The sequence below is a fragment of the Mirounga angustirostris genome, unplaced genomic scaffold (genome assembly GCF_029215605.1).
Source record: "Mirounga angustirostris isolate CCGP_5_RB_7025 unplaced genomic scaffold, mMirAng1.0.hap1 SCAF_6, whole genome shotgun sequence".
NCBI classification, from domain to species: domain Eukaryota; kingdom Metazoa; phylum Chordata; class Mammalia; order Carnivora; family Phocidae; genus Mirounga; species Mirounga angustirostris.
This window is the reverse complement of record NW_026991714.1, coordinates 85,061,108-85,074,527: the sequence shown is the minus strand read 5'-3', so window position 1 is coordinate 85,074,527 and position 13,420 is coordinate 85,061,108. Positions and strand designations below refer to the sequence as shown.

The window sequence follows — 13,420 nt, the reverse complement described above, 5'->3', positions numbered from 1 at the left end:
CAAATATATACATTACAAAATGCTTACCATGATCAGTATAGTACAGTACTCTTGACTATATTCCCTATGCCACTTTTCATCCCCACGACTTATTTTATAACTGGAAGCTTGTACTTCTCAATCCCCTTCTCTCATTTCATCCATCCCCTCATCCCTCTCCTCTTTGGCAACCACCTGTTTGTTCTTTGTATTTATGAGTCTGTTTTTGTCTTTGTTGTTGTTTGTTTGCTTGTTTCTTTCATTCTTTCCTGACAAATGTGCTTCATGCTGCACTAGTGTTTTCACCCGGGGCTGAAGGAATTGATGGCATTGTTTCCTTTAGAATGAGCCATAATATCCCTTTGTTCGCAGAGATTGTAAATCCAGCATCCTCCAGATTAGATAATGTATGTTCCATATCAGTAGGAAAGAAACAGAGAAGTAAATATTTGTTACAAAATGTCTTTCTGGTGTCTTGAAAATTAGTTAATTTCCTGTATCTGACAAGTCAGTTCCCTGCTACATCCGCCCCACATTTAGAGGCAAAGGGAGAACAATCCCCCACAGCAAGGAGCCTGTCACTTGGGTATCCAGGGGAGATAATGTGGCCATAGTGCAGGGGCATTGAATATGGATAAGGATGTGACAGGCCATGCTTAAAGTTTGGTGTCATATTCAAATGACGGGATGAGAGGTGAAAAGAAAACAAAAAATTAATTCCCCCTCTTGGAATCTCACGCAGATTCACTGAGTGCTTGGTCAAGTCTCCCTTTCTCCCCATTAATAATCATAATCAAATATCCATTATTGGTTTTCAGCAACAGGGTAATTGCTTCCCCTCCCTTATGTTCTGGGGCAGTCGGTCTGCTGGAGAAAGGGGAGTTGTGTAATCGTTCCTTCCGTGTAAACACTAAGAAGTCCGTTGCGCCCTACAGATATTGATGTCAGCCGCTTTGCTCTCTGGTGGAGGGAAAGAAGGAAATAATTTTATTGTGCTATTTTTAGACTTCAATTTGGATTTCAGCCTTTATGATACTTTGTGTGCTGGGGAAAGAGCTGTTGACGCACAATTCAGCTGTAAAGACACCCTGCTTTCTGCCACCCCTGGTAGGCTTCCTTTTGGGACCAGACCTGCAGCACTCAGTCACACTGTCCCCGCTGGTGGCTGCAAGCCTGACCCAGAGGGCTAAGTTGTGCTCTGTGTCGACAGTGGAATCTGCTGCCAGCACCCGCCGAGGCTTCAATTTGCCTGTGAAGGTTTAATTTGATCTTTCATATGCATAAATATTCAGTGCCACACAAATTCTCTGTAAAGACACTGAGTTCACCTGACCATCCTTGCTTTTCTAGCCAGTTTCCCAGAAGTGGTAGATGAAAGCCATAAAGGGGAAAACTCTTCTTTGCTGGATTTCCTTCTGAACAAACAAGAAGGGCGCAGACACTGGGGACTCTGGGTTTTCCTTTTTGGCAGCGGGGATGGAAGGCAGGCTTGTAGTTCGCCCGTACTGTGATGAGCTGGTCCTAAACTCCAAAGGGATCTTAAAAAGTGCCAGTAATACCTGCCTGAGCTTGTCTTGCATCTTGTGTATCTTGTCACATGTACGAAAATTCAGATCAGTTTGTGTCACACTGAATTCTGTGGTTGCATGCTGCTTGGTAATGCAGATGCTTTAGTAGGAAAGGCTCCCATCTGCTGTAGGGGTGGGCTCCTGAACAGCGACATGGACATCACCTGGATGAGGTTAGAGCACAGAGCCTCATGCCCTGCCCTGGCTTAGGAACCAGAACCTGCCTTTTAACAAGATCCCTGAGTGATCCATATGCACATTAATCATTTTTTCTTTCTTTCTTTCTTTTTTTAGATTACAAGCCTTTTTTAGAATCTCATAAAATCTGTAGGACCTATGCCTATAAAAGTGCACTGAAATACAAGATCTTGCATCTAATTTCAGTAAGTGAAGGTTCCACGGACTTCAGTAAGATCCTTCACTCAGGGGGATTGGAGGGCATGCCTGGTGGAGACCCCAAATGCTGTGGCCCCCCTCCTTGCTGATCTGTGTTGCTGCTTGCCTGTCGCATGAAAGCAGCCTTCACTTGCTGCCCGGATCTTGACGTCTGAGGAGCGCCAGCCCTGGGGCAGTCACCCGTCAGCCCCTCCAGTCCCTCCTTGTCCTCCCTGCAGCTCTCATTTCTCAGAACTTGCTATCATGCCTCTTGCCTGGCTACTCTGCCCTTCCACTCTCTCCTTCCTCACTGTAGGGATGGGGACCAAGTGTTCCAGGCTGACTGCGTGGTGAGAGCAGTGGGTGGAATGGTACCAAGATTCTGCCCCACTCACGTCAGGCTCTGGAGAGTGGCTGGAGGGACCGGGTTGTCCCGCTCTTTCTGCCGATGGCGAGTCCATCCTGCAGGTCCTTCTGGAAGCTCATCTCCAGTTTCGCCGTGGGCTCGGATTTCCTCTAACCCCTGATGGTGGCCGAAGGAAACGCAAGGTGGACTGATGCAAACCCTGCGAGAAATCTGTTCCCTCACCAACTCGTTTGTCAAGGGTGTGCTCTGACCTTGAATGGTCCTTGCTTTGGGAGGGAGTGAATATATGTAGATGCTTATGACAACATATGATACGTGTCAAAAGAGAGGTGTGGACAAAATGCTGTGGCTAATCCCAGGGGAGGGGCATTTAGTGTGTCCGAGAGAAGTGAGGGAGAGCTTCGCGGAGATGAGCTGGGATTCACGGGATGAAGAGGACAGTGCCTGAGAGCGGGGCTGTGGGATTGATCACTGTTAGAAACCAGAGTTGGGAATTGCAAGTTGAGGAAGTCACATGATCGGGAGTGAGAGAGCAGGTAGATGCGAGAGCTCAGCCCTAGCTGCTGTGTGCGGTGGGACGGGCCCAGGGCTGTTGTCCTCTCCATCCAAAAATCCTTCCTTGATGGACGAGGAACAGGCACAGTGAGGTTAAGGAGCTTGCCCTAAGGTTGCGCAGCTGCATGTAGTAAAGTTGGGCTTCCAGCCTGCCCAGGGGCTCCTGCACCCGTGTCCCTTGCAGAGAGCGCCCCCTTTACCTGGCTGAGAGGCCTGCAGCCAACCCCCGCCTGGGACGGGGCGGGCTGGCTGGTGCCCCTCCCCGCACCTCAGTCTTTCCACCTGTTCTCCTGGCAGCAGTGAACAACAGCCATCCCCAGTCACCGGTCCAACTCAGACCAGTGTTTGTGCTGCAGGAATCCTGAAGTTGGGGGGAAGGGTGGCATTCAAGGAGGAAGGCAGATGTGGTTGGTGTGCACCTACTCCTTGATGTCACAGCCCTCTCCCTGCCCTGCCACCTGTGTGCACGTGCTATCAGCTGGAGCTCCCGTGTCTCCCTCCTGCCCTTTGCTTCTCGCACCTGTAGCCTGCTCGTCGCTTGTGTGGAAGCTGCCCTTGAGCTCCGTCAGCCGGAAGTAGAGGCTGGTCCCGTCTTTGTTTTGGGGTGCGAGCTCAGCTTACAGACACACCCTGTTAAAGTTGAAGATCACTCGCTGGGGATCCTTTGTCAAAGTCAGAAACGAGGCTCCGTCCCTTGCAGGCGGGCTGTTCGTTGTCTCCTGAGCTACGATTATTGTCCGTTTGGACAATGGCTAGGCACCAGGGAAAGCACGTCGACGATGTTGCAGGAAAATACAGGACAGCCCGGCAACGTCCCCCTGGCTCCCGCCCCTGCCATTCTGCACGGTGCTGTCAGCCTGGCCAGGCTGGCTCACACCCGTGTAGCAGCATTGAGCACCCCTAAAGAGCTTTTACTCTTCTGTCTAGAACACAAGATAGTTTGGGGACATTTCTGTATTTTCTCTTCCCAACAGCCAGATATACATGTCTGCTCAGCTGCACGGAATCCTCCCCTCCTTGACACTTTGGCCTGCACACCCGTCAGATAAAATACTCAGGGTGTGAGCTCTCTGGCAGGTCCGTCTTCCATCCGCTCTGCTCGCATTTATTACTGAGCTCTCTTTGGAAAGTGGCGTGTTCTGAGAGGTAGGAAGGATAATATATTTCACCTACAGTGCCGGGTCTGGTTGGACAAGTTCCTTTTCATTCCAAGTTGAGCGACGGGAAGGGACCCAGGAAATAAGCGGAGAGGTGATTTACAAGGCATGCTCTCTCGTTCTTGTCTTGCTCCTGTTTCCCTTTAAAATTCCTTGGCTGCCCGCAGTGTGGGCATGTGCTTCCATTTATCCTATAGCTCTCGGGACTGAATGCAGCTCTTGTACTTCTGAGAGACTCTGATTAAGAAGCCACTCCCCTGACTTCAAGCTTGCACAGATCAAAATAGGCCTGCAAACCATGACAAGGATTCTGCAAAGGGGGGAAAGTTGAGCATCTAGGTTAAGGACTGTGCAAAATTTGGCAAAATGGCAGAAGGGAAAGAAGTGGATGGTGTTTTTTTAAAGATTTATTTATTTATTTTAGAGAGAGAGAGAGAGAGAGAGCGTGTGTGAGTGGGGGGGAAGGGCAGAGAGATAAGGAGAGAGAGAATCTCAAGCAGATTACCCGCAGAGCATGGAGCCAGCCACATGCTTGGGGCTCGATCTCACGACCCTGAGATCGTGACTGAGCTGAAATCAAGAGTCCGTTGCTTAGCCAACTGAGCCACCCAGGTGCCCCAAGAAATGGATAATTTTTTTTAAATTTAAAATTTATTTCTTGTTATAAAAGTAAAGGATTCATGTGATTTCTTTGACAGAAAAAAAATACAACAGAAATGGGTAAAATATAAAGTAAAAACCCCTTGTCCCTACCCCAGTCATGAGGAAATAAGAATATTCCTCCAGAAATATCTCACTCATGCGTAGGCCTGTTTGGATATATATACCTGCCTTTTTGTGACTTTTAAAAAGTCCAAATGAGATCCCAACAGAAACTATTTGTTCCGTGCTTTATTTTCACTTAATTTTTCTTGGAAATCTTTCCACTGTAAGAGATAGAGCTTAGCCTTCTGTTGTAAATGGTCGCATGGTATGTAACAATGAATGTGGTCAATTCCAGTTTTCTCCATTTGGTTTCCAGTTATTTCTCTTGATGCAATTACTGTTCTGTCTCACATCGCTCTCTCTCTCTTCTGTCTAAATATATTTGTAAGGTAAATGCTTAGAAGTGGAAGAGCTAGCTCAAAGACCAGGTACACTTTTAATTTTGACAAATATTGCCAAATTACTTTCCTTAAAAAAAGGGTACTGATTTGTCCCCCGCCCCTAAAAGAGCGAATTGGACCACTTGGAGACTTTCATTTCCCAGACAGTACATGTCTGCCTTGAATGTGGCCAGTCACCTTTTCATGTATTTATTGGCCCTGACTCTCTTCTGCCCATTCTTCCTGTTTTCTCTTGGGATATTTGCTATTTCTCTTACTGGTTTTCAAAACTCTTTGAAGGTTAAAGAATCTGACTCTTGGACTATGCTACACATGCTAGAAATATTTTTTGCCTAATAGGCCATTTATAGTTTGACTTTCATTTGCGGCATTTTTGCCAAGTAGAAGTTGAAATATATATGATTTCAGATTTATCACTTTTTTTTTTCCTTTTTGACTTCCAGTTTTGTGTCTTGCTTAGAAAGTCTTTTCCCCACTTCAAAATTGTAGTCAAATAATCTAAAATTTCCATTCAGTCACCGCACAGCTTAGAAGCCAGTACCACTCTGGCTAAGTAGAATGGCATATTGAGACCCACCTGGAGACTTTAATTTTTAATGTGGTCAATCCACTGGGATCACTTATCAGGAAAGTTTTCCTCTATTAACCTTTATTAGGATGGATTTTTTTTTTAAACTTAATTGTTTTCTTTGCTTCAAGTTGGAGGAGTCTTTTAAATGTAACTTCCCTGAAAGTTCATTCAGTTAATTAAGTACTTATTGAGTTCCTGTTGTGGTTAATACCTTGCTAGACTATATGCTTCATAGGATTAAAAAAATGAGTCTGAAATATTCTGAAACCTCATTAAGGATATATAGTAGAAGAAGGTATCTGTACACACAACCCAGGCATGAAGGCATGGGGTAATGAGGGTCTTCAGAGTACTGCAAAATGCCATGTGGGTTCAGAGAAAGGAGACATTGCATACGGTGTGGGGATCAGGGAAGAGTTCTTTATTAAAGCGACATTTGAGCTGGGCCTTGATGAACTGGTTGGCTTTTAATGGGTGAAGATTCTGAAGAAAGGCATGAAAAATAGTCATCTGTAATTTGCAACTTGTGCATTTGTCCCGGGCAGAGCAAGTGGCCCACTTTGCTGACATCTGGGAACACACAAGAGAGCAACGGGGAAGGAGTCCAGGGCAACGGGGATGGAGTCCAGGGCAGGCCTGAGGTCATCTTGGGAAAGAACTCGAAGGACTTTACTTTCCATTTAGCAAGCAATGGGAGCCACTAACATTTCTGGAGCGATAGTAGAAGGAACAGATTGGAAGAATGAAATATTTGAAGGCAGAAATGCTCATCCTTAATTGCAACTTTCCTGGGGGTGAAGAAATGGTAGCGGTCATACAGGGGAAAAATAGACCCTAAGAGTATTCTCATCATAGAGTCTGGGATTGGATATGGGGGTTGAAGGAAAGAAACATATAAAAAGTGACCATGATTTCTGGCCTTCATTCAACTCTTCTAACACATGAGGGCTCAATGTATGTTACACTCTGTGAGCCACCCGGAGCAGAGCAGTTGGCTGGACAGAAATAGAGACTGTGAATATAAGTAGAGGAAATAAAAGGAGGGGTGGTTTGATGGGATCCCTGATGACTTTGACTTCAGGTCTTAAAACTGAGTGTTTGGTAGTTGTTCCAGATAATTATCTCTCCAATTATTTCTGGTGGTACTCTCTTTCCTTCTTCACCTGCTGTTTACTACTGAGTGATGCAGGGGAAAAAAGTAACTTGTTACTTAGAGTTTTAAATAGGCTGCAGAGGTAGATTTTAGCCTCTAGAGTCCGTAGCTGTCTGGCACATCCACAGTACGGAAAGGAAGCTGAACAGGCTGGTGATCAGAACAGCTCTTTGCTTTCTGAGGTTGCCTTAATTTTCTCACCTGGTTAAATAGGGGTCTGTCCCAGCACAGTTTCACTTTGTTTACCATTTTTGTGGGTCATAGCTCAGGCAGGGCTTGACAAGGCATTTCTCCCTCGGGGTTGCGACGTGAGGTTGAGGTTGCAGTGCTATCAGCTCCGCTGGACTGGACAGGCAAGACGGCTCACTCACATGGCTGGCAGCTGATAGTGGGCGTCAGCCAAGACTTCACCTGATGCCACTGAACAAGTGACTGAGGATAGTCTTTCCAATGTAGTGATTTCAGAATGGGTAGACTTCTTGCATGGCAGTTGGCTTCCCTCAGAGCAAGGGTCCCAAAACACCTAGTGAAGGCTGTATGGCCTTTTCTGACCCAGCCTCAGAAGTTGGGTGGCATTACTCTCTCTACGATCCATTGATAACCAGAAAGTCAGTAAGCCCAGACCAGGTTCAAAAGGAGAGGATGTAGACTCTACCTCCTGACTATAGGGATGTCAAAGAATTTCAATTATGTTTTTAAACTTATACAATGTCGCAGCGCTACCTACTTCATAAGGTTGTTTTGAGGATTAACAATCCTTAGAACAGCTCCAGACCAATGACTGTTAATGACAGTGATGGTGGCCATAGTGGTAGTGACGAGGACGATGTTGATGGTGATGGGTCACTGCATTACCCTTCCACAAAATATCTTTTATTATTGCTGGCAGGTTGAATATTGGGTGGAATTAATCATTTGTCTCATCCGGTCTTTATCTTTAACGTACTAACAGAAGAATCATAAACTAATGAGGACTACAATGGTCACATCCTGGCCACCATATGCCATGCACATTTTTAGGTGATTTTCATTGCATTGTGCCTCCTACTCTATTCAAGATTTTGAGAAGTTATGTACTTTTTTTACTACTACTCATCTTTTATAGATTGTATATCATTTGTAGCTTTCTTTTTATAATCCATCCTCTGAGGTAGAAATAAGAGATGTTTATTACAAATACAGAAGTTCAAATTGAGATAAAGTATTTCTCAGAGGTCACCAAACTTTGTAGCAGAGGCTAAATTCCAATCAGAGTCATTCGACTTTGGTTGAATCAGCTATGTGTATGGTCACGATTAATAGGAACACCAGCTCTAATTGGCTTAAACAAGATTAGGATGGGCAGCTGGCTTGGTTGATTCAACAGTTCAGACTTGTCATCAAAAACCAGATATTTTCCATTTCTTTTTAGCCATTTCCATTCGTAATATATTAGCTTTGTCTCTAGGCTAGCTCCATTAGAGTCACAAGATAGATGCAGTGGTTTCTTTATTCATTGCTATTGGGAGAGAGAATGAAAAACTACTCCCCACCTGCCACCATCCCAGCATGGACGACAAGACATGGTCAGATTGAGTTTAGCTCAGCTATCTGTGTTGCCAACCTCTAAACTATAAAGGCTTGTCTGGTAGAATGTCATAGGTTGATTGCTTTCATCTAATCACACCCTACCTGAAGAACTAGGGAGGGGTCACCATCCAAGATGTCCTAATGGGGGAGGGCTGGTTACCTGAAGACTACCTGAGTTCTGTTAGGAAGGATGAAAAGAGGAAGGGATGTTGGCTTAGCAAACAGCAGTGTCTACTACAGTTTCCTAGACAAACACTCTTTCCTATACTACATTTCCTTTTGTCATATTAACAGATGGCATTTTGGGAAGGAGACTAAAATGTCCAAAAGTCTTTGTTCGGGGAAGAATTATGTTAATTTTTCTTTTTTGGAAAATAGAAGACAAAAGAACAAAATTTACATATTTCTAATAACAACAATTTTTTAAGATTAGAGATTAAGTCATTGTTGCCCAGGGAATGAAAAGATTTCAGAAGCATGAGGACTATTAGTGTTTAAACAATTTGCAGTGACAGTTTAGTACCATTGGGTATTTACATACTTGTTTGATATTTTATTCCATAGTGGTTCTGTAAAAAGACCTGGTTATCTTTAAAGTTTCCAAAGAATTATGTAAAATGTTAATACCCTTGAAGTGAAAATATTAATAAGTCAAGAAAGAAAGTTTGGTGCCAAGACCTGAAACTATTGATGTCTATGTTAGAATTCAGTATTTTCATTCTCAAAATGGGTAGAAGCTTGCCTACAAACTTGCTGTCTGCCCTCTCTCTTCCCCATGATTAACATATATGTGCCTCAGTTCCATAAGGATTCAAGCCATAATCGGATGATCTCTTAGACCTCATTTTACTTCCAACTGGCAGGAGGGACAGAAATGATGAGTCTCAATTCTCTATTCAAGAACCTTACCCCAAACACTGAAATTTTATCTTTAAATTGCCTCATTACTGGTTGTAAAACATCTCCAAAGATCTCACATAGCTCAAGTAGCTGTGAGTCATTCATTTAAGGGATTATTATTAATGACCTAATTACTCTCCTGAGCAGGAATGGCAAAGCATCGCAAGACTTTGAAATCAACCATTACTATCTTTAGCACAAATGAATTCAATAAAAAGATATTTTAAAAATCTAAAGCTTGATGAAATTATTACATGGGCCATAATAAAGCACTGCAACTTTAAATCTACGTGATTTACTCACCATTCAGCAGGAGTCTCTAAAATTGGCTTGTAGACTTTGAGACTTTGATGTGTGCATTCTAGGAGATATTTCAGGATGAGCCCACTTTCACTCAAAAACTACACAAAATGTAGTTTTTCAAATAACAAGTGGACACGAACTTACAGTATGCAAATTGCTATAATGTAGAAAATTGTTGATCAAAGCAGCAAACTTTTTTTCCTTAGTTATAAGAGCTGGGCTACTGGATCTTTCCCTTGAATCCAGCTCTGCCCTCACCATTGGAAGCCAGAGAGATACTGATGGATCTGTCAAGTTAACAATAAAAAATTACTGAGAACCCCTCAGGCAGCTGAAGGTGATTTGGTCCCCATGTGGGGAAGAAACAGATGATAAAGTGGAGGAGAGGTTTTTAGGCATGCCCTTTTCTTCCAGACACATTGCCTGGGAAGGCCAGTGCCTACCCCATCGCTTCTGGAAACAGACAAGCATCTGCCAGCTGGTGAGGCAGGGAGAAAGGACTAGAAAACCAGCATCAGAGAAGCACTCCCATGGGCGGGCATCAGACAGAGAGCTTGGAGCTTGAATATTCCCCTAGCCCTCTCTGTTCCCCGAGGGGTGGATAATTACAATTGAGGGAGTCTATGTATTTCTGCAAGTGCAGGAATACAGATTGTTCCACCAGAGGCCCTTTTCCCTGAGATGGTGCCCCACCCACCCACCACCTACCCCTATTAAGATGGGCACAAATCAGGGCTTTGACATTATCCTCTTCTTCAAAGACTCATCACCAACCAACGTAGTTAATACGCCTAAGGAAATATGAACTTGTATGGAAAATAAATGAGACTACTTAGGAGGATAACTGCTTTAAAATAACATAAGGACTTATACCTGATGACACATAATTAGACAATGCAAAATGTTCAATAAACATATTAAGTATTTTCTAAAGATAAGGGAGGATATTGGAGACATGAAGTAAAACAAGAAGTCATAAAGAAACCCAACTGGCAACTCAGAGAAAGCAAAATATAAAAATTTAAAAGAAAAAGTCTCAGTAAGTGGGTTGAGCAGCCTAATGAATTCAGCTGAAGAACCAATTAGTGAATGAGCAGCTATCAGAAGGTATTTAGAGGGTATCAGGAACAGAGAGAAGGAAAATATAAAAGATAAATTAAGCAATATACAGAATAGAGGTATTTGATCAACATTCATATGAAAAGAATTCCAGAAGGAAAGAAAATGGTAGAAGAGAGGGAGGAAATATTTGAGAGACCAATCACTGAAATTTGGCCAGAAGAAGGAAAAGATATACAGCTTTAGGCAGATGAGCTTAACAGAGTATCAAACAGATAGGATGGAAAAGGGTAAGGGGAGGAACATCTATAGGTTGTAGTTAAAATTTATATATAACAAAGACAAGGAGAAAATTCTAAGAGAAGAGAAACTATAAAAGAAAAAGAATTGGGGGTACTTGGGTGGCTCAGTCAGTTAAGCTTCTGCTTTCAGCTCGGGTCATGATCTCAGGGTCCTGGGATGGAACCCCGTGTTGGGCTTCCTACTCAATGGGGAGCATTCTGCTTCTCCCTCTCCTTCTGCCCCTCTCCCCTGCTTTTGCTCTCTCTTTCCTGCACATTCTCTCTCTCTCAAATGAATCAATAAAATCTAAAAATAATAATAAGAAGAAGAATTAGACTGATCTCAGACTTTTCAATAGCAACATAGTCTGCAAGAAGGCTATGGAGTAATATTTTCAGAGTGTCGAATCCAGAATATTAAGCTATATTATTTTTTAGTGTTTAAGTGTGAAATAAAGATGTTCTCAGAACTGGAAATCTTTGAAAGGTTTGCCATACCTGATATTCTTTGAAACATTCTTAGATGAAGTGTTTTAACAAGATGAAAAATAAATACAGGAGGACAGTATGAGATATGTGAGAGAAGGCATGAAAAAACCTTAGTAAATTTTACTGTTGATGAAATAGAAAACTTATGAAAAAAACAAAACAGGTTTTAGTAAAAATATAGAACTAAAATATAGCCTCAAAATATATACAAATATATCACCGTGGAGTGGGATGGTGGCAGAATGAGAGGGAGGTGAAAGTAGGCTAAGGTGCAGCCCAGGAGCACTCATTCTGCCCCTGGATCTAATGGGAGTCCCTCAGACAACACAGGTGAGAATGCATCAGCAGCACAGGATAACCCACTAACAATAAGCACCCAGGGGAATGGTCTCCTTTCCTGTTGACCCAAAACTCTCCTTCCCTCCCAGAGACATTCAATGGCTTGGCCTGGGACAGCTCCTTTGTCCCTTGTGCAGTTCAGCTGGGACCAGTGGAAGCCCTTGTGGGAACAGATATCTGAAGCAGACAAAACCAAACCAAAGCAAACCAAACCAAAACACCCCCCTCCCAAGAAAACCACACATTCACTGCAAAGGCTCTTAAAATTAAAGTGTAACTGGAGGGACACTTGGATGGCTCAGTTGGTTAAGTGTCTGACTCTTGATCTCAGCTCAGATCTTAATCTTGGGGTCATGGGTTCAAGCTCTGTGCTGGGCTCCACACCAGGTGTGGAGCCTACTTTTAAAAAATGTAATTCTAACCATAGCCCATAAAAAGAGAATAGGGCCTGTGTGATAAACCTAACAGGATTATTGCTTTCTAAAATAAACTTATATTTATTTTAGAAGGCATTTAAATAGGACTCAGAATTTCCTAACATAATGGCCAGAATTTTCAGAATACAATTGACAATCCCTCATAATATAAAAGCAAAGGAAATCACAGCTTGAATGAGAAAAAAATAATAACTGACCTCAACATGGAGATAAGTCAGATGTTAGAATCATGTGATGAGGATTTTAAAGCAGCCATCATAAAAAATATTTCCATAAATGGGGCACCTGGGTGGCTCAGTCAGTTGAGCATTCAGTTCTTGATTTCAGCTCAAGTCATAATCTCAGGGTCCTGGTATTGAGCCCCATGTCGGGCTCCGTGCTCAGCAGGGAGTCTGCTTGAGGATTCTTTCTCTCCCTCTCCCTGTGCCCCTGACCATGCTTTCTCTCTCTCTCTCTCAAATAAGTAAATAAATCTTTAAAAAAGTTTCCATAAACAATTACAAATTCTATTGAAATAAATGCAAAAAAAAAAAAAAAAAGAAAATGTCAGCAAAGATAGAGAATTTATAAAAAAAGAATCAAGTGGAAATTATAGAACTGGAAATACAAAACAGAAATAAACATCTCAGTGGAAAGACTCAATAGTAGAGTGAAGATCACAGAGGCTAGAATCTGAACTTGAGAACAGAACAACTGAATTAACCCAGTATGAACAAAAGAAAGTGCACTAAAAAAAAAAAGTTAAAAAAGCCCAAGAGACCTGTTGGACAATAACAAAAAATCTAACACATATCTTTGGATCCAAGAAGGAGAAGAGTGAAGAAATAATTCTTCATTATTTGAAGAAATAATGGGTAAATACTTCCAGAATTTGGTGAAAGATATAAACCTACAGATTCAAGAGCTAAGAACATAACCCCTGTAGAATAAATCCAAAAGAATCCACACCAAAACGCATCAGATTTAAATTTCTGAAAACTCAGAAGACCAGAAATAACCTTGAAGCAGCCAGACAGAAATGGTGTATTATCTGTAGGGACACATTGATTTGAATAATGGTGGATTTCTCATCTGAAACCAAAAGCCAAAAAGAAGTGGTACATTTTTCAAGTAATGAAAGAAAACAATCAACCCCAAATTCTGTATCCATGGGGCAAAAAATTAACTTCAACCTAAATCTCATACTTTATATAAAAATTAGATTGGATTATG

General features: G+C 42.5%; 1 protein-coding gene across 2 annotated transcripts in view; it reads left to right on the top strand.

Moving 5' to 3' along the window:
* Positions 1-13,420, top strand: part of DISC1 (DISC1 scaffold protein) — a 366,833-nt gene that overhangs the window by 318,602 nt on the left and 34,811 nt on the right. Inside the window, exon 11 of one of the 2 annotated variants that reach the window (XM_064594633.1) lies at positions 1,842-2,117. The exons of the other annotated variant lie outside the window; for it this stretch is intronic. Coding sequence (XP_064450703.1) covers positions 1,842-1,869 — 28 coding nt within the window. The 3' untranslated portion in view covers positions 1,870-2,117. Of the gene's footprint in view, positions 1-1,841; positions 2,118-13,420 lie in introns of those variants that run through there. 2 annotated transcript variants of the gene reach the window in all.